The sequence below is a fragment of the Eutrigla gurnardus genome (genome assembly GCF_963514095.1).
Source record: "Eutrigla gurnardus genome assembly, chromosome: 12".
NCBI classification, from domain to species: Eukaryota; Metazoa; Chordata; class Actinopteri; order Perciformes; family Triglidae; genus Eutrigla; species Eutrigla gurnardus.
This window is the reverse complement of record NC_139926.1, coordinates 5,443,389-5,467,227: the sequence shown is the minus strand read 5'-3', so window position 1 is coordinate 5,467,227 and position 23,839 is coordinate 5,443,389. Positions and strand designations below refer to the sequence as shown.

General features: G+C 42.7%; 1 protein-coding gene across 2 annotated transcripts in view; it reads right to left on the bottom strand.

The window, feature by feature from the left end:
* arhgef49 (Rho guanine nucleotide exchange factor 49) overlaps positions 1-23,839 on the bottom strand; it is a 66,064-nt gene that overhangs the window by 10,133 nt on the left and 32,092 nt on the right. For both annotated transcript variants that reach the window (XM_084022564.1, XM_084022565.1), the window contains exons 2-4: positions 16,880-17,016; positions 7,228-8,870; positions 666-855 (exon numbers count right to left, since the gene is read on the bottom strand). In XM_084022564.1, coding sequence (XP_083878690.1) covers positions 666-855; positions 7,228-8,810 — 1,773 coding nt within the window. In that variant the 5' untranslated portion in view covers positions 8,811-8,870; positions 16,880-17,016. The remainder of the gene's footprint in view (positions 1-665; positions 856-7,227; positions 8,871-16,879; positions 17,017-23,839) is intronic.

Sequence of the window (23,839 nt, the reverse complement as noted above, 5' to 3'; positions counted from 1 at the left end):
ATCCAATGCATTTGATCCCTTTCCATGAAACATTAACAGGTCTCTGATAACTAAAATCTGCACATTACTGTTCATCGCTCCACACCACAAACCAACATGATATACAGCTTGCAGCATTCAGGGAAAATGAAGGAGAATAATTCATGTTCCATTGAATTATAAAATTGCAGCTTTGGGAACACAGAGGCATGCTGCAAAACATGAGAAAGGCGAGAAGCAAATGCTCCTCGACATCTGTTTTCCAAACTACCTACATCCTTGTAGCATGCAAGCAAGATGGGACTCCATGTCGGGTCTGCAGATGCAGAGAGGTGCACAACGTTAGCTGCGGCCGAGGCTTGTGTCAATCTGCAGCCAGCGGAGAGGAGCCGTGCAGAGAGCAGGAACGAAGCGCCGAGTTACCAGCTGCTGGATCCTCCTTTCAGTGCATCCTCAGACGACGAGCTGCTGCATGCTGCTTCTCGTCTCAACAAATACCTCTGCATCAGTATGTGTGTGAGTGATGTGCATGCGTGTCGCAGTCCCCTTGCTTGTATCTCAGTCATCCTCAAACACCCCATGGATCTGTGTGTTTCTGCATGCGACGAGGAAAAGGCAAAGCGGCGAGCAAGAAAGACGACACATTTATGACATATAAAGGGAATAAATGTAAAAAGAATCCTTACGCATTCTCCTGCTTCCTCTCCTCCTCCTGCAGGCGTCTCGTCGCCAGCCTCGGCTCTGCAGGCCGTTGCCGACGTTGCCATGGCAACGGCGGAGGGCTGACAGTCGGTCGAGGGGGCGGTGATGTCACAGCCTCCGTCCCGGTCACCTGACAGCCTGACGGGGGCCTCGGCGGAGATCTCTGCACTGCAGCTGGTGGAGAGAGGAGGAGACGGTGGTACAGAGGGGGAGAGAAGGGAGGGAGAGAAGGGAGGGAGAAGGGGGGGCGGATGGGAGGAAGAGATGGAGGAGAGGCAAATGAGGAAAAAGGAATAGTCAAAGGAGGGAGAGGAGGGTTGAAATTGTAATTCTGGCAATGCACTCTTCTCCTTACAGCGTCCTCGTCATTCATTCCACCATCTCATCCTCCCTGCTTCCTGCTGTGTCTTCCTGCATCCTCCTCTTCCCTCCTCCTCCCTCCTCCTCCTCCTCTTCCATCATTCTTCTACCCCTCATTCACACAGATCAATGCCTCTTCTGCAACCCTCAACCCCTCCTCAGGAGGACAGCAATCAGTGGACATTAACACCTGAACCCCTGGACCACAGGGACACTTCCTGCATACAACCACTCACACAAACACTCCCTTCATTCCTTTGTCTTTAAGCTGAGGATTTCTCCCTGCAGCCAGCATGTGATTCGAGACCAAAGCATAAAAACACACCCATGTGCACAAACCACAAATGCATGCAGGGACTCTAGCATGCATTCAAGACACATAACAAACACACAGAACACAGACTGAGCCAGCATCGTAAAAAACTGAGCGTGAACCACGGAGACATTTGTTGCAAGTCATGTCTCTAGGTCCCCATTTCCTGTCCCATCTCACTACTGTCCATCAAAAAAAAACATGACTTCCCACTTGCGGGGAAGACAACTTTTTTTTTAATATTAAAGTGAATGTCCAGCGGACACAAAGCAACACCATTGATCATTTGGACATAAACCTTTTGGCTTCCGTCTGCAAAATGTCTGGTTTCAAAACAAACTAACAAACAAAATAACGTTTATATTTACATCAATCTCGAAAATAACAATGGAATTACAATGGAATTAGTAATCAGGCTTTCCAAATTAATACAATACAAATTTCTAAAACAAAAATACAAATAATTCAATAGACAAATATGTAAAAGTTTGTCAATAGTGGCCTAAATCTGTAGTTTATAGTTTGAGGATAAATATTGTAATTTTTTATTAAGAATTTAGTGTACATTTTCTTTAAAAAAACAGCTATTCCACGAGAAATTCCAAAAGAAATTCAGCAGTTGAACAGTCCATCAGTTGATTGACAGAAAAATTGCACTAATTATTTTGGTAATTATCCAAAATACATTTTCCATTCAAAAATAAATAGAGAATACATTTTTCTCTGCTGTTCTCTTTTTTTTTATATCATATTAAACTGAATAACTTTTGGATTTGGTCTGACAAAACACAATATCTAAAGACATCACCTTGGAGGTTGAGTAACTTGAATGGACATTTTTAAATTGTTAGTTGCAGCACCAGTATGCAGTACTACTCAGGTGGGAGCAATAACCTCTATAAGCTGGTCTGACAATTAGTGAGGGAACAGTGTATTACAGCCAAAGCCATAGAATAAATGAATAAGGTCATATAAAATAAAGATAGACAAGGGACTTACGGTGAGTGTCCCATAGTCCTGCAGTCCGTTATCAAAGTCTTAAATATTGCATGAACCTAAGCCACGCCCCTTCCTTATTTAGGAAAAAATATGTATGGTAGTCAACAGCGAGTGACAAATCATTTTTGATCCCATTTGAATTGTGCCAAACAAAATTTAATCATATGATGCATGTCAATAAAGTCTCAGTTTGTCATAAAACTGCCTTGGAATATGCTGTACAGGCAAATGGTGGCTGCATCATCCATAGCGGAATTTTTTTGTTTAACTTTTTTCAACTATTTTTACCAATGCTAATTATTACTGCTATTATTACAAATCTCAAAGACAGGCATGCAGTTTCTGTGTGAGTGTAGGTTGGTCGTCAAATTGACCGCCATGCAAGGGCAGCGCCATCTAAAATCTTGCCTTGGGCACCAAATTGGTCAGGGCCGGTGTTGAGTATCAGACTGTGAAAACATGTCATTGTAAAGACTTTCCACCAAAAGTGTGATAGGTGATGTCTCTCTGTGTGCTCGGTACCTGTAACAATACTAAAAAGGGTGGCTGGATAAAACACATCAGGTAAGATAACGTGACACTATGGAACGTAGCTAAGTTAGCTAGCAGAGATGTGGTTCACTGATTAGCATTTTTAAATTGAAAACATCATATGTGTAATTCATACCACAGAGATCAATAAATGATTTGTTTCTCACTGTTGACTGCTGTGCATATTTTTTCTGAAATAAGGTCTGAAGGGGGACACAGGAAGTGGCGGGGCTTAGGTTCTCTATTGATGTTGATTGATGTTAAATTTGAGGAATGTGTCTGCAATAAATCATGCTGTTTACCATATGCCATCAAAACAAAACTATGTATTGATTTAGTTTTTCTGGTAAAAAATCTAAGAGTAAAATATAATATCACTAAAAGAACAAGAAAAAACTGGAGTTTCATCAATTTTAGAAGATTATAATATTTTACTCTGATTAAATGAGTTTGGGGTCAGCAGGTTAAATAGGCCCATAGACTCTCAACGATGTTTGGTTCTCACAATGAAAGAAAGAATTGATTGATATTTTTGGGGGTGATTGAGAGAGGAGGCTGGTTAATCTCAGGACCAGGTGGGTCATAGTGAATCATAGCGAGGCTACATGGTTTTTATCCAACAACAGTTACTCACATGCCCCTGGTCCTCCGTAAAACAAACTGATCTGTGGCTGCTGGACCAACACAGTCTCACAGCGTGCTGAAATATGCAAAATATTGAAATCTACTGATTTGTGTACATGCAGGTAACAACAGAAGGTTTAAGAAACCATCACAAACGCATCACACATGACATCACAACACTTTGGGACATGTGTTGTTGGAACCCACTAATTTTTTGTCATTTTGTTTTGAGCAATCTGTCAACTGCTTTAGTAACCCATGAAATGTTATGTTTGAAATGTTGGGAATTAGTGACAAATAAATAACGTAGAACCAAAGTTTGTCACACCGACAAACGTGTGTTTGCATATTTGCTTTTAAGTTACTTAGAGAGCCTATGAACACCATAAAGGATACATTTAGTTTTAAAATTAGTTCTAATCAGAGTGTGGAAAAACTAAATCCAGATTTTAGAGCTCTGTTGCACATTTAAAAGCTGATCTCTATTCTGTAAATCCAACTTTAAAACAATTTTAAATAGAGTTTAATTAATATGGAGATGCTTGCTCACCCAAATGAAATATATACACAATAAAATTGCGTGTTGGTGGGACCTAGATTTAAGGCTATTAAAGTAATCGTTTGTTTGCTAACTAGCTAGATTTTCGCCAGCTAGCTAAAACATCACGATGACTCAGCAGAAAAACGGTAATCTCTGCTCCTTTGAGAAAAACTTGTTGGCTGAATTAAGAGCAATTAAGAGCAATATGGCATAGGATTAAACAATATCATATTTATTTATATTTATTATTTTTTCATGATTTCAAGTAAAATAAGCTTTAATCAGGTTTATAAAGAAATCCTTGTTGATGCAACCCAACTGACTCCTGTCAATCGACTAATCAATGGATCGTTGCCACACTAGTTTTTAAACCTGTGGCCTGTTATTTTTCCTCAAACTAAACGTGATCTCCCATTATTCAAACGAGTTCTCCCTCCGTAACTGCAGGACACGTCACAAAAACATTCTCTGGTGCTCTGTGGCCACGTTCTTCAGATGAAACTACAGAAATCCCAGGAAACCTGTTGTTTTGTGCTACAGTGAACAAAGACCAAAGGTGTCCAGATTTCCCCATTAATGCGGTGCCAGTGAAAAGCTGATACAATGAATGCTGGTTCGAGTGAAGCGTCAGACAAAGTGTCATGAAAGGCTTTTCCTTCACAGCGTTGGCTGTCACACTGCCGATGATGCATGGGAAGTAATAACCTGCAGCTTAATTTATCAGGAACCTCTATAGATCACCGCTCAACACGCCAACGCGTGACACTGAAATTAGCCCGCCTGTCACTTTCACTGATGCATATCACTCCAATGGAATATATTAATGAGTGCACATCTAATAGAGACAAATAAATAGAAAATGTCCCTCCACATGCTGGTACACCTTCATTGCAGTATACAATGAAGTCCTATAACCCCCCAAGTGTAATAACATGAATATTACTGTGATAATACCGCTCGAGCTGCATTATGCTCCGTAAGCATGATACACTTAAACAAAGAGACCCATTGTTGGAAGTCAAACACCTCAGGCTGCAGAGATCACACAGAATACAGAAGCATGTTTAATTAATAAATCTCAAAGTACTAAAATATGCACAGAGCCTCAAGTCACATTTAAATCGCAGTGTGTTGCATTATGGGTGCTTTTTGAACATAACAGATGAATCGTCTTGGGATAAGCAATGTTGAAGGTGAGCTGCTTGGGCCGAAGATGCCTGATGTTATTCTTTGACAGTTTTGATAATCAATTCATCATTTAAGTTATTAATCAAGTCAGATGCAAAACACTCTCGGGGTCGAGCTCATGAGAATTTGCGGCTTTTCTGTTTTATAAGATATAGCAGAATGTATGTAGGCAGTGTAAGTTATTTTGGTACAGACTGAAATATGGATTGCTATGAAATTTTAAACAGACATTCATGATCTCCAGAGAATTAATCCAACTGACTTTTCCTCAACTGCAAAACGTCCACATGTTTTTTTTAATGTATTTTTCAAAGTGTATTTGTTTTAGATCTCAGGAAAAAAAATTGTTCACGTAAAAAAATAATAACATTCCCATTGGGATCAGTTGTACTTTGTGTTTGGTGCTAATAAGCAAATGTTAGCATGCTAACTCAAGTGGCCAGTTGATGTCTTCGGTGGTTGATTTGGGTCAGTGGTGGGGGGTTGCCCAAGGGTGACACGTAACAAACGGAGGCTCGACTGGGATAGGAACATCCATGAGGTGAAGTAACGTGTTTAGTGGTCTTTGAGTGTAGAGGCAGCGGAGGTTACCACTTGGTGCCGAACTAAGAAGCTAAACATTGCACCTGTTTAGTATCAGTTTGTTAGCATGCAACTCAAAACACCACTGTACATTAGTACAGCCTGAAAGATCCACTAGCATGGCTGCAGAACCATTTTCCTATTACAGTGCTGATTGAATTAAAACAAAGGCACCATGTTGGGCATTTTATTTCTCCAGTATTAAACTATATGTTTATATACTTATTGGAAGAACTATTTTGTTGCAGCCTGCAGCTCTGCACATTCACATGCTGAACACACACAAAGACACATTATTTCTTCATGCAGTGGAGCTTCAGACGTCCATCATCCCATATAGCAGTGCAGACAAAGGAGCGACAGCCTTGACAAGCAGAGAAAGATACCGTCTACATCTCTAGTCTATCACAGCCTGCAGGGTAGGTGTTGCTCATATTCCCCAACAGGCCTTATCAAGTAGCTCCTTATTCAGGGCCTAATATTTACATTACATGGAGGCCTGGACCCAAATGCTGTAAAACACTACCTCCTCTTGTTTGTCCTTGATCACAATGAAACACAGCTTGTATGTATTATTGTGCCAACAGCTGACGGTGGGAGCAGTCAGCCAGTCTGCAGGGACTGAGCCAGTCTTCCAGTCTGTCATGCTACATGCCAGCCTCCCGCCCACAGTCTCCAGCCCCGACAGCTGCTCTCACAATAACTGAGATAAATCGATAACACCACAATACACACGGCAGCTTCATCATTTGGGCTTGCACCTAGCGATACAAGACACACACACACACACACACACACACACACACACACACACACACACACACACACACACACACACACACACACACACACACACACACACACACACACACCTCTGCTGAAGGCTGCAGGAATCATAGAGCCCTCATGTATCCACCTGCAGCTGGTTTGTATTTAAACACACTTTGTTCTTGGCAACTGGGATTCAGGTCATTTGCATCCGTTTTAGCAGCAATACTACATGTAAAAGTCTGATTTTGTTAACTAATTAGATTTAGCCTGATTTACACGGTATAGTGTTGACCAAAAATTATAGAAATAAAATAGGAGAAGCAACATTCCCGATCTTAGCAATCCAGAGCTCTGCTCGGCTAATTTTCTCTAACAAGTATAATATTAAAGCTGTGGATTTAGCAAACTAGCTAGCTGACTGGCGGAAAGCTGGCTAGTTAGCCTGCTTGCTAATTTTGCCATGCTTTAATGCTACACTGGTTACAGTGGCAGCATTACGGTCCCTCCGCCTCAACCACCGCCGCTCAGGAGAAGGACAAGAACTGGCTAACTTGCCAGACATCTGTCTCCAGAGCATCATCCGTTCTGAATACTTCTGATCCTGATAAACTCACACGGCTGCCCCTCCCGCACTCACCTCTTCTTGATGAGGTCCAGCGCCGAGCCGATCAGGCCGTCCTTCATCTTGTAGATCTTGGCTCCATAGCTGGATAGGTCCGTCCCCTCCAGAAGGAGTGCTGGGCAGCAGCTGGAAGGTCGAACCCAGTTGTCCCTGCTGGGTGGGAAGGGAAGTGACCCAGCTGGTTCCAGACTGCTCCTCCTACGTCTGCTGCTCCCTTCACCCCCCCCAGCAGCAAGGGGTTTCTCCTGGGTTGAGCTGGCCAGCGGCAGGGGAGACCGTGGAGATGGGCCTGTGCGGATGGGAGAGTATGTGCTGGTGATGGAGGTGGACTCAGTGCTGCAGGGACATTTCTCTGAGCTCCTCATTTCTGCCTGCACCTCCTCCTGCTGCTCCTTGTTTCCTCCAGCAGCGCTCGACTGAGGGACAGTCCAATCAGAAGGAGTTATCTTACCGTCCGATATTCCTGCTTCCTGTGGCAGGTCATCCTCAGGTTTTCCAGACACCACAGAACCTGCTGTGGACTCTTTGTTCTGGTCTCCCCCCTTCTGCCTCATCTTCTTAAACTCCTCAAATGTTGGAATATGTAGGCGTCCCACAGGAGGCCTGCGGCGCTCCGACACAGAATCTGATCCACTTGGTTTTCCTGCAATGTTGTCCGTCGTGTAGGACATCTTAACTACTTTCGGGCTGGACGGGGAGCTGTGGAGAGCCAGGTTGGGGCTGCTGTTCTGTCGCCGGAGATGTAAGCGCCTCAGGACTTCCTGCTTGATCTCCTCAGAGCTGGTGATGCGCATTGTGCATGGCGGCCTGGACCCAGCAACTGTTGGGTTCACCTGATGTACGTCCTCCCGTTCAACAGGTGCAGCACCTGGCATCGCATGAGGTCGCAATGGGAGGGGCTTCAAAGGCTCAATTGATGACCTGGCACTCTGGAGGCGGAGTTTCTCCCTCAGGCCCTTTCTAGCATCCCATTCGTCGACGCCACCTGGGAACAGCAACTGAGGGAAGAGGGGTAGGTCCTTTCTGGGCATCCCATGTCGAGGGTAAAACATCAGGCTCTCTTGGTTGGGTACTAGTCCAGGGCCCCCCACCATAGATCCATCTGGGGGCCCATCATACCAGTGGCTGGTGGAGGTGTAGCGTAAAATAAACTCACCATCTGTGCTCCTGTAGGGGGCAGCACTGAATGCACACAGGCCAGAATCTGCCACTGTGTTCCAGTTCAGGTTCTCCATGCTCCTATAAGGCCTGTTGCTTCCTGTGTGATTGCAGGAGCCTGGGGCCAGCCCCTGACCTGGTACCACCCCCAGAGGGCCCTGCCTGCTGGAGCAGTACCTTAGCCCCAGGTTAGTAAGCAGGGTGCTGCTGTTACACCTGGCCATGAGCGGGAAGGGAGGCCCCGGGTAGTGGGGGACGCCAGGTCTGTGTCGAGGGAATGGGGATAAGGGGTCGGGGGACATGGGGAGGTCGGTGATGCAGGGCTCCATGTCTCTGATGAGGTGGAGGGGGGAGGTGCACCCAGTGGGAGAGCCAGTGGAGGCTGCGGCGGAGGAGGTGGAGGGGTAGTCACATGGTGGTGGAGGCTTTACGTCCGGCATGGCTGAAGGCTGAGTGGGCGACCCTCAGACACACTGTCAGCAGCTACCAAGACCTGCAGCCTGCAGAGACGAACAAGAAGAAACAAATTAGATGATAAGATATGAGACTATATGTTTACATGCATCCTATCACACTATCACATACATCAAACACAAGCAAATCACTTTTAAAATGTTGGTTTTCAGGTTTGGAGTTTGGCTTGATGGGTGATAGGCTTGACCTAATAGAAATAATAATATATTTCATTTATGGGTGCCTTTCCAAACACTCAAGGACACCTTACAGTTAAAACCAGCAAATACAGTCAAAAGAAGGAAATTGTTCAAAACTGGGTGACCACTGATGGATACAACACAAAAGATTTGCTTTAAATTTACTTTAAATTTGCGAAAGACACTAATTTGCATTTATTTGCTTTATTTGCCTTTTTGTCCATCTGTCCATCCATTGACTTTGTATGCAATTGTGGCGCGCAGATATACTGTATATCGCTTCATGTTTTGTTATGAATGCAGCCTTAGCATCAAATCAGTAGGATATGTGCAGATAAACTTTAAGCTGTAATTATATTTGCATCAATATCACTATGAAATATACAGCTCTGAAAAAATTAAGAGACCGCTCCATTTCTTACTCATATCAGCATTTCTACATGTATGGCAAATATTACATTCCAATGTGTGTTGAATTCCAACACAGGCACACCTCATTCTAGTTAATGATGGACTGTTTAGGTGATCCAGATCTTATTTAACAAGGAAAAGAATAAACACATCAAGGACATCAAGTGACCTACAAAAAGGATGGAAAATGGCAGCTGGGGTGAAGTGTATGGCGAGGACGGTTCTAAACAGACTCCTAGAGGCCGGACTGAAGTCATGCAGAGCCAGAAAAAAGCCTTTCATCAATGAGAAGCAAAGACCTGCTGGGCTGATTTTTACAGAAGACCATAAGGACTGGACCATAGAGGACTGGAGTACGGTCATCATCTCTGATGAGTCCACATTTCAGCTTTACGGAGACCTGGAGAGGCCTACAAGTCACAGTGTCTCACACCCACTGTGTTATTTGGTGAAGGATGGTGATGATCTGGGGTCCTCAGGAAGACTGGAATCAGGGAGTTTTGTCTTTGTGAAGGACGCTTGAATCAAGACCCGTACAAGGTCCTCCTGGAAGAAAAGCTGCTTCCCTCTGCTCTGAAAATGTTCACCAACACTGAGGATTGATGGGGGCGGGACTAGATAAGCCTTGGCTTCTCCCGCTTTCCCTTTCGGCCATGTGTATTGTATTATTGAACAAAGATGTGTGATGATGATGATTTAACTGACATGCCCGAAATAAATAAATAAATAATTGATTCTTCCAGCAGGACGCTGCTCCATGCCACACTGCCAGGTCCATCAAGGTGTGGATGGAGGACCACCAGATCAAGACCCTATCATGGCCAGCCCAATCTCCAGACCTGAACCCCAATGAAAACCCCAATGACAACCCCAATGAAAACCCCTGGAACGTGATCAAGAGGAAGATGGATGGTCATAAGCCATCAAGCATGATGTCACTCAGGAGCAATGTGAGAGACTGGTGGAGAGATGCCAAGGTGCATGAAAGCTGGGATTAAAAATCAGGGTTATTCCACCAAATATTGATTCATGAAATCTTCAAATGAGTATTTTGTTGTCCAAAAATAATTCTGAACTTGTTTTCTTTGCATTAATCAAGCACTGGATCTGTTTTGGTATTTTGACCAATTGTCATTTTCTGAAAAAAAAAAAAAAAAAAACACACACACACACACAGCTATAAATCTATCTAATATAAATAAAACCAGATAAAGTTTTTTTTTTTTTGCAGTGGTCTCTTACTTTTTTTCCAGAGTTGTATAGATCAAACACCTTTATGCATTTCCTGCCAAAGTCTGGAAAACTAATACTCTCTGTATGATAATAACGTAAATGAATATCAGGCTGTTAAAACTTACCTGAGTTGAGCTCTGAAACCATATCAAGTCATCAATAATGTAGTTCACTGGTTGTGCATTGATGATTGTGATGATTGAAACGTTATCCATTATAACGTGTTCAGAAACACTTTACAGAGCCTCAGTCCTCTCTAGCTCAATCATGCTCAAGGAATGAGGCAAATCTTTTATTTGCAAAAGATACAATATTTAATCTCGAGCCAATGAGATGCGTGACACGAAATTCTATCAGCGTTGAGATACTCCTCCTGTGGTCATATGAAACGGAGACAAATATCTAAGTGGTCTGTGGTCCCGCAGAGCTCTATCATAGTAGCTCACATTAGTAGAGAGACCGAACCGGACTATGTGGAGAAACCAGAGACTGGTACAACAACAAGGTCGCTGCTGTATTTATGTCTAGATGAACTTATTTTAAGTGTTTCTGGACAACATTTGCTCGTCATCTTGCAGACAGACAGAAACAGAGGGAGGGGACGGCTGGTGACTAAAGCTGCCTCACCTGGCTGCAGATCAGCTAATAGCAAAATACAATTGTAATAGCCGGGTTTCAACCAGCAGAGGACAGTCACTGATACATATTTATCACACAATGTAGTATTGCTATACTTTGCACTCACATGTAAATATTTGGATCTGAATCACTTAAGCACACTAGAATAGACCTAGATACATTGGTTTTCAGCTGAAAAACACTTGATTGGGGGTTTCGTTACTCTTTAAAGCAAATTAAACACCAAATATTTTATGTGTAAATGTGTGCCATATTGTGACAGATAAAAAAAATATTCTTCTTATTACTGTAATATTGGTTTGAACACCACATTCCAGTCAGCAGTTCTACTTCTACCACTGAATCCACAGTTGAGACTACATACTGTCCATCGGCCACGCGTCAGAGATTTGTCAGAGGTCTTCAGCTCTGGACACGGAGACTGTAGAATAATCACATTTATTGGATATAAACGGCTCCCCGTCCCACCCCTCAGGCTTCTTCTGTTTCTTCTTACTCTGCAGCAGGAATAATAATAGAGGGATTATTGCCCTGCTTGTCAGGCTATTAAAGCATGAGATTGAGAGACAGATACAGAGAGACAGACAGAGTTGTAAAAGAGAAAAAGATGAGACAGAGAGGGAGAGAGGAAATGAGTGTGACGCTGGGAGACAGTAATGAATATAACTGTCCTTCTGACTAATCAGACAGCAGTAGATTAGCAGCAGCAGACGGTCCCGGTTCTGCAGCTCTGTAATGACCAAACACCATGTCGACTGGTCTTCATCCTCCGTCTGCAGCGTTACTGTGATTAGGGCTACGTTATGAAACAGGGACTCAGAGGGCTCATCCCTGATGCATTGGGTGAATAATAAAACCCAAATCATCAGCAGAGTTAAACGCTCCCTGATGCCAAAGCACGAAGAGGCTGCAGTTTTGCAGCAGTAATGGATAAATCTCCATTCCTCACATGGTTGGACGTTAACAGCGATAATCAGAAACCTCCAACACAATGAGTGTTGCGTCTCTCAAATCTTATTTATTGGCTGTCTGGCAAAGTAATTGTTCTCCAAACAAAAAAATCTAAAGCACAGGTGCTTTATATTGATCTAAAGCACAGGTGGCAACAAACATATCAGGTGTACATGTGTAGTTTTGTAGTTGAATTGACGTTGACGAATGAATAAACGTTTCTTGCATTACAGTTGTTCATTGGTGTTTCCAAATTGAAAACAGTATTTCTGCATCTGATCTGAAACAAGCCATGCATGTGTCGTATTATGACGTGATGACGTATATACAAGGTAAGTTGGTCTTGGAGCCCTGTGCTTCGTCACAGTACGGTTTAGGAAGACATGAACGTGTCACTTCAACTCGTTGAGACACGTGTCCAACACTGGTTTGCTGGTGTAATGTCCTGTGTTGCTGGACCCATCCACCTCCCCACCATAAGTGGTCTTTCTCAATATTGAATACTTCATTTAAACCAAAAATTGCACAACCTGATTATTTCCTGACCTGCCGTGAGACTGGGTTGGGTGATCAAGAAGCTTTGCACAAAATGTCATAGATCAAAGTGGTCCGTCCGACTCGGAGCCGCGCTGTTCACATGGAGAAAACAATCCACTACTGCCATAAAGCAGTCCTGCTCACTAATTTGTAAAATTCCCCGCAATGATCAAATTAGTCCGGAGGTATTAAGGAAATGCCTACCATGCTGTAAACGCTGTAATATATCACAATTATCATGAAGCTCAACACCAATGGGTGTACAACCAGCATTATGCACCTAATCAATCAGCTCCCTTCCATGAGCGAGAACCACCTAAAGGTTCTTACTGCATGTTTAACTGACTCTGCATAACCAGAAATGGTGTAGAGCTGAAGGTGGCGCTGAATGCGGATGATCTCCTGTTGCTTTTGTCTAATCTGTCACGTTCTATTCCTGCAGCCCTTTCAGTCCTAGACAAATTTAGTAGATTCTCTGGATATAAACTTAATCTTAGTAAAAGTGAAATGCTTACTGTTAATGGAGAGGTAAATGATAATTCACTTCAGCTTCAAAATTTACCATTTAAGGTAGCGGCTTTGTTTATCTTGGAGTTTATGTTGCCAAAACATTGGTTAATCTCTATAAGAAAAATGTCCTCTCTCTGCTCACAAAAATTAAACAAGATTTTGAGCGATGGTCCCTACTAAATCTCTCCATAGAGTCAGAATCAATGCAATTAAAATGAACATCTTCCCGCGCTTTTTATATTTATTCCAATGCATTCCTATCTTCCTTCCTCTTTCCTTTTTCCGTAAAGTAGACAGTCTTATTTTAGATTTTATTTGGAACAAGAAACCTCCTAGGTTGCGTCTACAAGTTTTACAGAGGCCCAAAGCTTTGGGCGGAATGGTGATACCAAACCTCCTTTACTATTATTGGGCAACAAACATTAGAAATCTGAACTATTGGATTAGTTATGGAGATGTTGAGGTCCCCCCATCATGGTTGATTTTGGAAGCAAATTCAGTTCAGCCGGCGTCATTGAAAGCGTTACTGTATTCGCCCTTGTCTTTTTCTATTTCTGATCACACCAAGAATGTGATAGTTGCCTCCAGTATTAAAATATGGACTCAGTTTAGACGTCATTTTGGCCTTCAAACTCTTTCAACTGAGGCTCCACTTGCAGCTAATCCTATTTTTCCCCCATCGTTATTGGACAGCACCTTCTCTATATGGGCGAGGCTGGGCATAAAAACTATTAGAGAACATTTTTTTAGATACCTCCAAATCCGAAATTTTGTCCGTGGTTCATTCCCAGGATTCCCCGCTCTTCCCAAGTCTTCAGATTTTGAGACTTTTCTGAAGCCTCTCTTCATTAAAGGGGGCAATCTCCTCTATTTATTCAAATATTTATAGTCTTTGTCCAGGCTCTTCTATTGTACTTAAAACAGTCTGGGAGACAGATTTGGGAGAGGTGATTATTGATGATGTTTGGGAAGAGATTTTGCAAGAGAGTACATAAGTCTTCAATATGTGCTGGTCATAGCTTCATGCAATGTCGAATCCTTCATCGAGCCCACTACACTAAAGCCCGGCTCGCAAAAATGTTCGATACAGTGTCTCCACTATGTGATCGGTGCCAACAAGCCACAGCAAATTACTCACACATGTTTTGGAACTGCTCTTCTCTGACTAGATTTTGGTCTGAAATCTTTAGTACTTTATCCAAGGTAACTGAAAGGGACGTGACTCCCAATGCCTTAACTGCCCTATTTGGTGTATGGCCTTTCCCTCTTACTCTTTCCCCAGCTATAAAGGATTTAATAGCATTCACAATCTGCTGGCCAGGAGGTTGATACTGCTAAAATGGAAATCCCCAGTCCCACCCACCTATACAAATTGGGTTAAGGAGGTGCTTTATTTTCTTAAATTAGAAAAAATTAGACTGACTCTGATTGGAAAGGATGTCTTATTTGAGAAGACCTGGAATCCCTTTCTGTCTTATATTAATAGCACAAGATGTCCGATCACTGTGAACTGAGTACTGCAATGCTGAGCCTGTGTTTTTGTTTTGTTTTTTCCTTCCCTTTTTTTTTTTTACTTATTCACTTTTTATATATATATGGGTATGTGTATGTATGTGTATATATTTTTGTATTATTATATATTCTTTATTATTACTAACTTATTTATTTACTTTTAATTGATTTATATTTCCTACTACCTGCCAACTCAGATATCTATGCTTCCTTACTGATCTTATTAGTCTATTTATTTATTTTATTGAGTATTACAACGGTTATTATTTATTTATTTTTATCTATTCATACATTCATTTATTCACTTGCTTATTTATTTACCTACCTTTTCTCTTCCTCTATCATCATTATCATTATTATTATTATTATTATTTATTTTGTTTATCTTTAATTTACTTTTACCTATGCATGTCCATCTGCTGGGGCTGGGTGCCGGAGGGATGGGGGTGGGGGGGTGGTATCTGTTCTGGGGTATACTGTATTTAGATCTGTAATCAGAACACTATTGTTTTTGTAATATGTAAAACTCAATAAACAGAAAAAATAACTGACTCTGCATTCTTTTCTATGTTATTCTCACACGTAAATATATGTGCGTGTGTGTCTGTGTACAGGAGAAAATGTGGTATTTGGATTTAATTAGCATGAGTGTGCGTTCTGCACACTGCCGCTGCTCTGGTTGAATTACAGCCAGTATAAAGGCTCTCTGGAGGGCACGCTCTCTCTGCTCCCTCCGTCACCGGAGCTAATAGAGGAATAACTCATCCCTGCCAGCAGGACAGTAAATCAGCCACCATGTCCCAGCATGCACAGGGGCTGGTTTCTCCAGATATGATGGCAGAGAGCGTGAAGAGCACAGCATCAAAATGAGGGACTTAATCATTTATAGGATGGGATTCACTGTCAAAGTGTCTCCATTATTAACTCAACCGTCATCTTAACAAGTCGGTTTGTGTATTATTGAGATCTAAATGTGTGTGTGGACTGTGAAGACTTTCCTGTTCCAACATCACAATGCTTCTGTGCTAAAAGACAGATCTATAGAGAAATGAGTTTCCCAGTTTGGTGTGGCAGAACGTGACTGGTCCGCATAGAGTCCTGACTTCATCCCACCACAGACCTGATCACCCAGCATCAGTGTCGGACCTCACTAATGCAAACGTGACTGAATGAGAGCAAATCTCTGCAGCCTGGTTCAGACATTCGGTGGAAAATCTGGACCAGAAGAGAGGAGGAAGTCAGATCTCATCCCAACGCCTCACGTCAGCGCCATGATCCTGGCTTTTAAACAGTCTGTTTCCTAAACTGCTCCTGTGTTGGTTTGAATTCCTGTCTTTGTGGTTTTCCCTACTTGTTTCTGTGTATCACCTGTGTTGCTTTAGTCTCATCAGCCCTCCAGCCTGCCCTCATGTCTGCCCACCTGTGTCTTGTTGTGTGTTTTCGGGGGTTTGCTGGTGTCTATGTTTGTTCGTGTTCCTTGTTGGATTAGTTGACTCTTCTTAGTCAACACTGGTTTGTTTCCAGTTAAGTGTTTTGGTATTTTTCCATTGTACTGCCTAAACCTCCTCCTTTGTTGCCTGTCAGTTTGGTTTTGGTATCAGCTAGGTTATTTTTTTTATTATATTTTTCATTCAATTCTTCTTCAAATTCGGGTCATTCAGGGTTGAAAAGTCAAAGTTTCGTAGATGTCTAGTCTCAGCCTAGACGTTGTTTCAGGTCAGGGATCAGTGGTATAAAAGGGTTTCTTCCACATTACAACTCTCAGACAGGAGAGCGAGAACCAGGTCTATTCAATCCACAGTTTTCACAGAAAAACAACTTGCATTTTAAACTTAATTAATCTACTTAAACGCCAATCGCCACAATAAAAGCATCTCTTTATGACAAGAAACCTTCAGAAAGCATTCATGTTTTTGTGCTTTTATTTCATAATTCTGTCTTCACAGTGAGTCAGTGTCTCTGACTGAGGTCAGAGGTTATCTATCTGCCAGCATCGTGTTGCACAGATCAAATCTTCTACTCCTGCAGCTGCTGGCAGCTTGCTGTTGATCATCTAAACTTACCCCATTTTAATCAGCTGCCTCTCTCCTCCTGCAGGTCATTGGATCAGATCCCAAGCGGACCGTCTTCCTCTTCTTGGCCTCCTCAGTGCAGCGATCCGTCTGGAGTTTCCACGGAGCCAGACAGACGTGGCCTCGAGCTACAAGTAAAGAGACAGTAAAAGAAAGCGTGTCAATCAATGAGGTGCTTTTTCTGCACATAAAGGCAAAACCACCACCGTTGAGATGATCTGCTGCTGCTTTTCAGTCCGTGAGACAACGAGACACGAAGCAACAGAGACTTGAATAGCGACGGTTTCCTGATACTGTAAAACAAACCGTGTCCTCCTTACACAGATTGAATTAGACATCGAGTCAATTACATAATTAGTGTTTCTCAGTCAGGAGAGAGGAGCAGATTACACACATCATGCCAAGAGACTATTTGTGTGTGTGTGTGTGTGTGTGTGTGTGTGTGTGTGTGTGTGTGTGTGTGTGTGTGTGTGTGTGTGTGTGTGTGTGTGTGTGTGTGTGTATATAATGTATATATATATATATAAAGAGAAATAAATAAAGAAGAATACATTCTGACGTGTCCCTTCAAATGAGGAATAAATTAAATAAACAGTAGCAAAAGTAAAACACCATAGATCAAGAAATAATTGGCGTTTCCTTACAACACTATAAAAAACAGGATGACATCAACACGTTAAAACTTACTAACAAGTATGTTTGAAAAGAAAAGAATAAAGGAGCCAAATTCCAGACAAATTCCAGACATAACTCCACAGCAGACATGAGTGTAATATAGGCCAGCAGGCCTGGAATAAACAAAAGAGACTCAACTCTCTCAAAGGCTGGGAATCGATGAATAACTAGTCCACAGAGGACGACCCATCCACCACTTCAACATCTTCAGCCCCACCATGAGAAACCAAACGTTGTCATGCAGGTCACATGTTCTCCCCGCCTCCCCAGGGGGATGCAGAGTGCTGTGGCTGCAGCATCCAACGCTCTGACATGTGGCTGTCATCCCCCCGTCACCCCCGTCCCACGAGCGCTGGATGATGGACAGGGATCTTCCCTTTGGTCCCCGCAGGCTCCTGCTGCAAAACCCACCCGACTCTCACCAGATCTGGTGAATTAAAATGAAATATCTTCTCCTCTCTCAGCTCACAGAAGAACCAGCTCTGACAATCCCACTGTAACCCGTTTTCCACAGAGGGGAAGAGGAATTGGTTATCAGCACTGACTGAAGTGACCCATTTATTTATTTCATTCTTGCTCTCTTTTTATCCGGCGAGTGTATAAATCACTGAGCCAATTCCCTGCTGTTCCAGCCTGTTTCATTCATCCTCCCAAGTGTTTCTGAGCAGACGCTGTCTTATTACTGATCTCTGTGTGTGTGTGTGTGTGTGTGTGCATGCCACAGTACAAGAAGAGGTGATATTAATGTACTCGATGGCTATCGACACATCCACTGTTCCCTACAGACATGAAGATTCACACCTCTGTCTGTCTGTCTGTCTGTCTGTCTGTCTGTCTGTCCGTCTGTCTGTCTGTCCGTCCATCCGTCTGTCTGTCCTAAAAGTGGTGTTCATCTGTAAAGTCTATAAATATCTTCTGAACAAAATGTGTAAAAATCCCATCTGCTGTTTATGGAGGGAAGCAGGGCGATGCTAACTTCCTGTTGGACTACAAAAGTACCTCATCCCTGCAGCGCTCTATAGGTGCAACATGATTGGTTGACGCCTTTATTTGCATTGCAAACGCTCTTTTTTTTTTTTTGCTTTTTCACTGTGTTGTATTCACATTTGTGAAATAATTCATGACTAAAACAATTTGAAAAATACGTTGATAGCAGGAGAGCGTAAAGCCCTTCAGACTGCCACGCAGCACTGAGCTTCACTCATGGTTTTCTAACAGCTGCCAAAGCGCACACTGAGGTAACAGATTTATCCACTCAGGAGACCGTTTTCCAAACGCTCCATTTGTGAGATGGAAAAACCATCATATAGTGTGGATGGAAGACCACGACGAAGGTAACAAACAGACCAATTTAGATGCATTTGTCTGACCGAGTGTGCTTTCCAGTGTCGACCTCCCGGTGAGCTCTGGCCTGTCTGTCACACTCCTGCTGATGCTTCCAGCTGTGCTAACGTCTGCATGTCTTTCTGCTACACAGCTTCACCTTCAGATGCCTGCTGAGCCACAGCACATGACATATTCATGACATGTCGCTTTTTAAAGGGCGTTTAATATTGTTAACTCAAACCACCATGCTGACTGAGTCCTGACGCCACATCCTCTTATTATTGAAGACCGTACGGCCAGGGATGTTGTTGCATTGGACTAGATTACGTTGTTCATGGTTAATAATCTTGTTGACCTCCCAAAACTATTAGAATAACTATTAGTGTACACTTCATGACCAAGTAATCCAACGGACAGAAGGGCTTTGGAGCAATGGCAACGTCAGATTATCTGGAAAATCGTGTTTATATTAGCTAAACTTGCTATAGCCTATTAATTGTGTCATATCTCTCACTATTCCCTTGACAATTAAAAACAAATTATAAAACACAGAACAATGAGAGATTGAGACCATAAACTCATGTTTACAATGTTTACTGAGATAATAAATCAAGAGAGAAGTAGGTTCATTTTCTCACAGACTTCCATGCTACCAGACCAGAGGAGTCGCCCCCTGATGGCCAGAGAATGCAAGTTTAAGACACTTCAGCTTCAGTTTTTGAACCAGGATGTAGTTGCCTGGTGGCAGGAAAGTTAAAGGTTTATTCTAACGTATTGTAAGTCAAGTCCAAGGAAAGCCCTGTGGTAAGTGTGCAGATGCTTGAGAGCACATTCACCTCCTGTGTTTGATACCCAGCATGTAGCGCGCAGCCTGGACTCAAACAGCACGGCTGCTGATATTTCACTTTGCACAACAGTGAGCCTGAAGACGGCGGCCGCTGCTCAACGCTGAAATACGGCCGACTGGTTTCTCCTTCTTTAGGAGCTCCTGAAGCCACAATAACAAACAGGATGCAACAACAGTGAGAGGGATGGAGCAGAGAGGCTAAATGTCAGGAAACAGCTCAGAAGCCACGAAGCCAACATCAAATGCAAAACGTAAGCTATCGCAACCGGTATTTAAATCTTACCCTTTTACAGTTGGGTGGCATTTAGCGGATACTGTGTCAACAGACTCCCGGTTTAAAGGAAATGCACCAACATCTACTTTGGGGTGTTGAACACGTATCCCAGTGAGCTGGCAAAAACGTCTGTTTGCAAAATTTCACAGAAGAACCCCCTGTAAACATTTCTGTAATACAACCTTCTATGTTCAGCATTTACATTCACAGCTAAACTGATGCCAGCAGAGCTTCAGAGCTTGCAGACAGCAACATTATGATACAGAAGTCTGAAGCTTATGAGCATGTGATGACGTGAATCAGGAATAACTGACGGATGGTATCTGTCAACTAAGCAGTTGTGCAATGCATTCTGGTCCTGTTTGAGGGATGGGACATGTCACTTGCCGCTCCTCATTTGCATAACAATGAGGTTGGCTACTTTATGCAAATCGCTGCATCCGGAAACATTTAAACAAACCGGACCTCCTTGTAAAAAAGATTCATAATCTCAATGGGGTTATCCTGGTTAAATAAAGGTTATAAATAAATTAATTAAGAAAGATTGTCAATGTTTTTAGAATCACATTTCAGTAAACAAGTTTTTTCATAAGAGAATAATGCGTTGGTCCAATCAGGTGCCTTGTGGCACGCCCATCAAGTGTCTAATGTGGACACGTATCATAAATAAACAAGTGTGTAAATTGAATTTCCAAAACACTTTTCAGAACTAAAAAAAGGTGTAAAAAAGGAGTAAACTACAATCTTAGAAACTTACAGGTAATGACAGTTTGATGCCCAAACACGGATCCCTTTAATGGTGTTTCTGTTCTGACTGACAACAAACGAAACCATCGCTTTCTACATGTCAGATTTTAGCAAAAATAAATGTGTGCCTGTTTAATCAGAGCCGACAACTCGATGCAGACAAACCCAAACGCACCTCATAAACACCTCAACAGAGTATTTGTTACACGTCTCTGCAGTAATCTGCCTGTCTGCAGGTTCACCCGTCTGCCTGCGTCACAGCGTGTAAGTCATCCATTCATCTTCATCCCCGGGAAAGTCCGTCTACATGAAGCTCCAATTCTCCAGCGATCCAGTCCACCATTATCATTATAGATTTCTGCGTACAAGCAGGATTTGTGATCCAGCAGAGCAACGTTATTGTCGCTTTGCAGCAAATATTTCCAGCACAGATGTGAAATCTACAAAGTACTGCATGTGAGGCGTTAACACTGTACATGAATTGATTCATCTTGACTTTAATTGTTGGCAATTCATTGTTTAACATCTTTATCTGGCAAAAATACCAACAGTATCTGCTTGCTTTAACAAAAATGATACCGTGATGAATTAAAAATGTTGGGTTTGTTACTTTATTATCTTGTTGAAATAAACACTTGACAGACTGGATTATTAGAACTTGATAATGTGGGGATTTGTCACATTAACATTATATTCTGCAAGCTAAACAATTAACTGATGAATCTAAATGATTCAATAGTTAAATCTTTATTAGTAATCAAGGACGGAGACTCCTCCAGCTGAATCACCTGTAACACAAACACAGCTGGTAATAAGAAACGAGGATCCTAATGAAGTGAAGTGGCTCTAGATCAGCTGTCAGGGACGGAGGGCAGAGGAGAGCTCTTGACTGGAGGCTGAACATTAACTGCTACTTGAGGGATTAGTTTACTAAATGGCTGAGATGGGATGCAAATGAAGGAGGTGAGGCCTTAAAAAAGCATCTGGACGGGTAGCTGGACCTGAGGCTGATGCGTCTCTGAGCACGAGTGCACTTTTTCAATATCAGGATCTTCATCGTGCTTCCAGTGTTAACTTCAGGGCGACATAATGAGTTGCTATCTAAAATAAGAAATAATTATGATAAATCTTTACTCATCCAGAGGGACGTTGTTGTGCATGAGTTGCAATACAAAGACAATCTATGAAAACAGTAGTATAAAGCCTTTAGGGTCTCCAGAGCTGCTGACATCTGACAAGTGATGTCACTTGAGTCAGCATCGGTTGAAGACAGCAAGTTACAAAAGAAAAAAGAATCTCCCACCAACCCATTGTCGGACATATCGCATTGTGGGTAATCTGGGTGCCAGGTTTTGACAGGAACACATGAAATAAAAAAGGTGGCATTTCTGCTTCTGCTGGATCGATTTTTATCCCTTTTTGGTTCAACTTTCCATCGTGAGAATGATAATTCTTTAAAAGTGCGGTGCTAAATCGGCAGTACAGAGTTTAAATGCAGCATTACCAGTGAGAGGGGCTGTGATCCACTGGGAAGTGGCCAATTTCAACTGTGAGGAAGTGGTTTTAATATGAAAGAAAATGCGAAAAAGTATATCGTAGACATTTTCAAAGATTTTAAACTTTAGCAAGCCAATATTATATTTTTAGTTGACTGCTTGTGTGAATACATGTTTTCCCCACTTTGGGAGCTTGAATGCATGAGGTTGGAAATGACGCCTTTCCTGTTTTTAACTTCCACTCATAAATGAACACAGCATTAGCAATGACACTGTAATAGATGGGGAGCTGGGTGATTTAAATTCGGAGAAACGTTTGTAAAATCATTTTCAAAAACAGCTTCTCGCATCTACAGATGAGAGAAGAGTTTCTTCAAAGGCAACATTTACATTTTAAGCCACATGCATGCACACACACACACACACACACACACACACACACACACACACACACTGTCGTCAGTGTTTCCCATCATCCAGTGAGATGTGGGTTAATGAGGCACCACCCGGGGGCACCGTGGGCTACACCTACTCCAGCAGGCTCATCAGAGGGAGGGGAGGCAGCAGAGACACTGAGCAGCATCAAAGGTGGAAGTGTAGAGGAGTGCAGTTAATTAGGCAGAATGACTGTGGGATGTGTATGAACTATAAGTCTCTGGGGAGACGAGCGGAGTTGTACCGTTACTACAGCAGCTGAGAGCTCCGTGTTTTCAGCATTACTATAGATGGCTGGTAAAGATCAGTATGAAAACACAAATGTAGGTGTGGAACATCCTCCTCATCCAGACCATCAGCACAGTGAGACTCAAAGCAGTTGAGAGGATGATTGTTAAACCATGTCTCATAGTAGCATCAACCACTGTGTGGTTATGTCAAGCCTTAGAGGTCTAAATAGTAGCTCACATTAGTCCAGAGACCAGACCAGACTATGTGGAGAAACCAGAGACTGTCTGTGGTCCCCCAGAGGTCTAGATAGTAGCTCACATTAGTCCAGAGACCAGACCAGACTTTGTGGAGAAACCAGAGACTGTCTGTGGTCCCCCAGAGGTCTAGATAGTAGCTCACATTAGTCCAGAGACCAGACCAGACTTTGTGGAGAAACCAGAGACTGTCTGTGGTCCCCCAGAGGTCTAGATAGTAGCTCACTTTAGTCCAGAGACCAGACCAGACTATGTGGAGAAACCAGAGACGGTCTGTGGTCCAAACAACAAGGTCTCTGCTGTATTTATGTCTAGATGACCTTATTTGGAGTGTTGATGGAGCAGCTACAATGTTAGCATAGCCTAGCACCCACCAACCAGAATCCATTCAGAAAACAAGCGTTTTAAAAGTTGTTAGCTTGTCGTCTTAAGGCGGGTCCACACCGGACTGAAAATCGGCGTCTTTGAGAGAGTCGGCGTCCGTGACATGAGTCTACTTGGTGTGGTCGCTCGAATCGGCCCACGTCGGCGTTCATTTCAGCCGACTCAAATGTATAATCCGCCATTCGAGTCGGTCATTCTTTTACCATTCTGATTGGTGGAGGCTAGCAGCTTGACTAGCGAATCAGTGAAGCCCGGAAGTGACGATGGTAAACATACCAGATA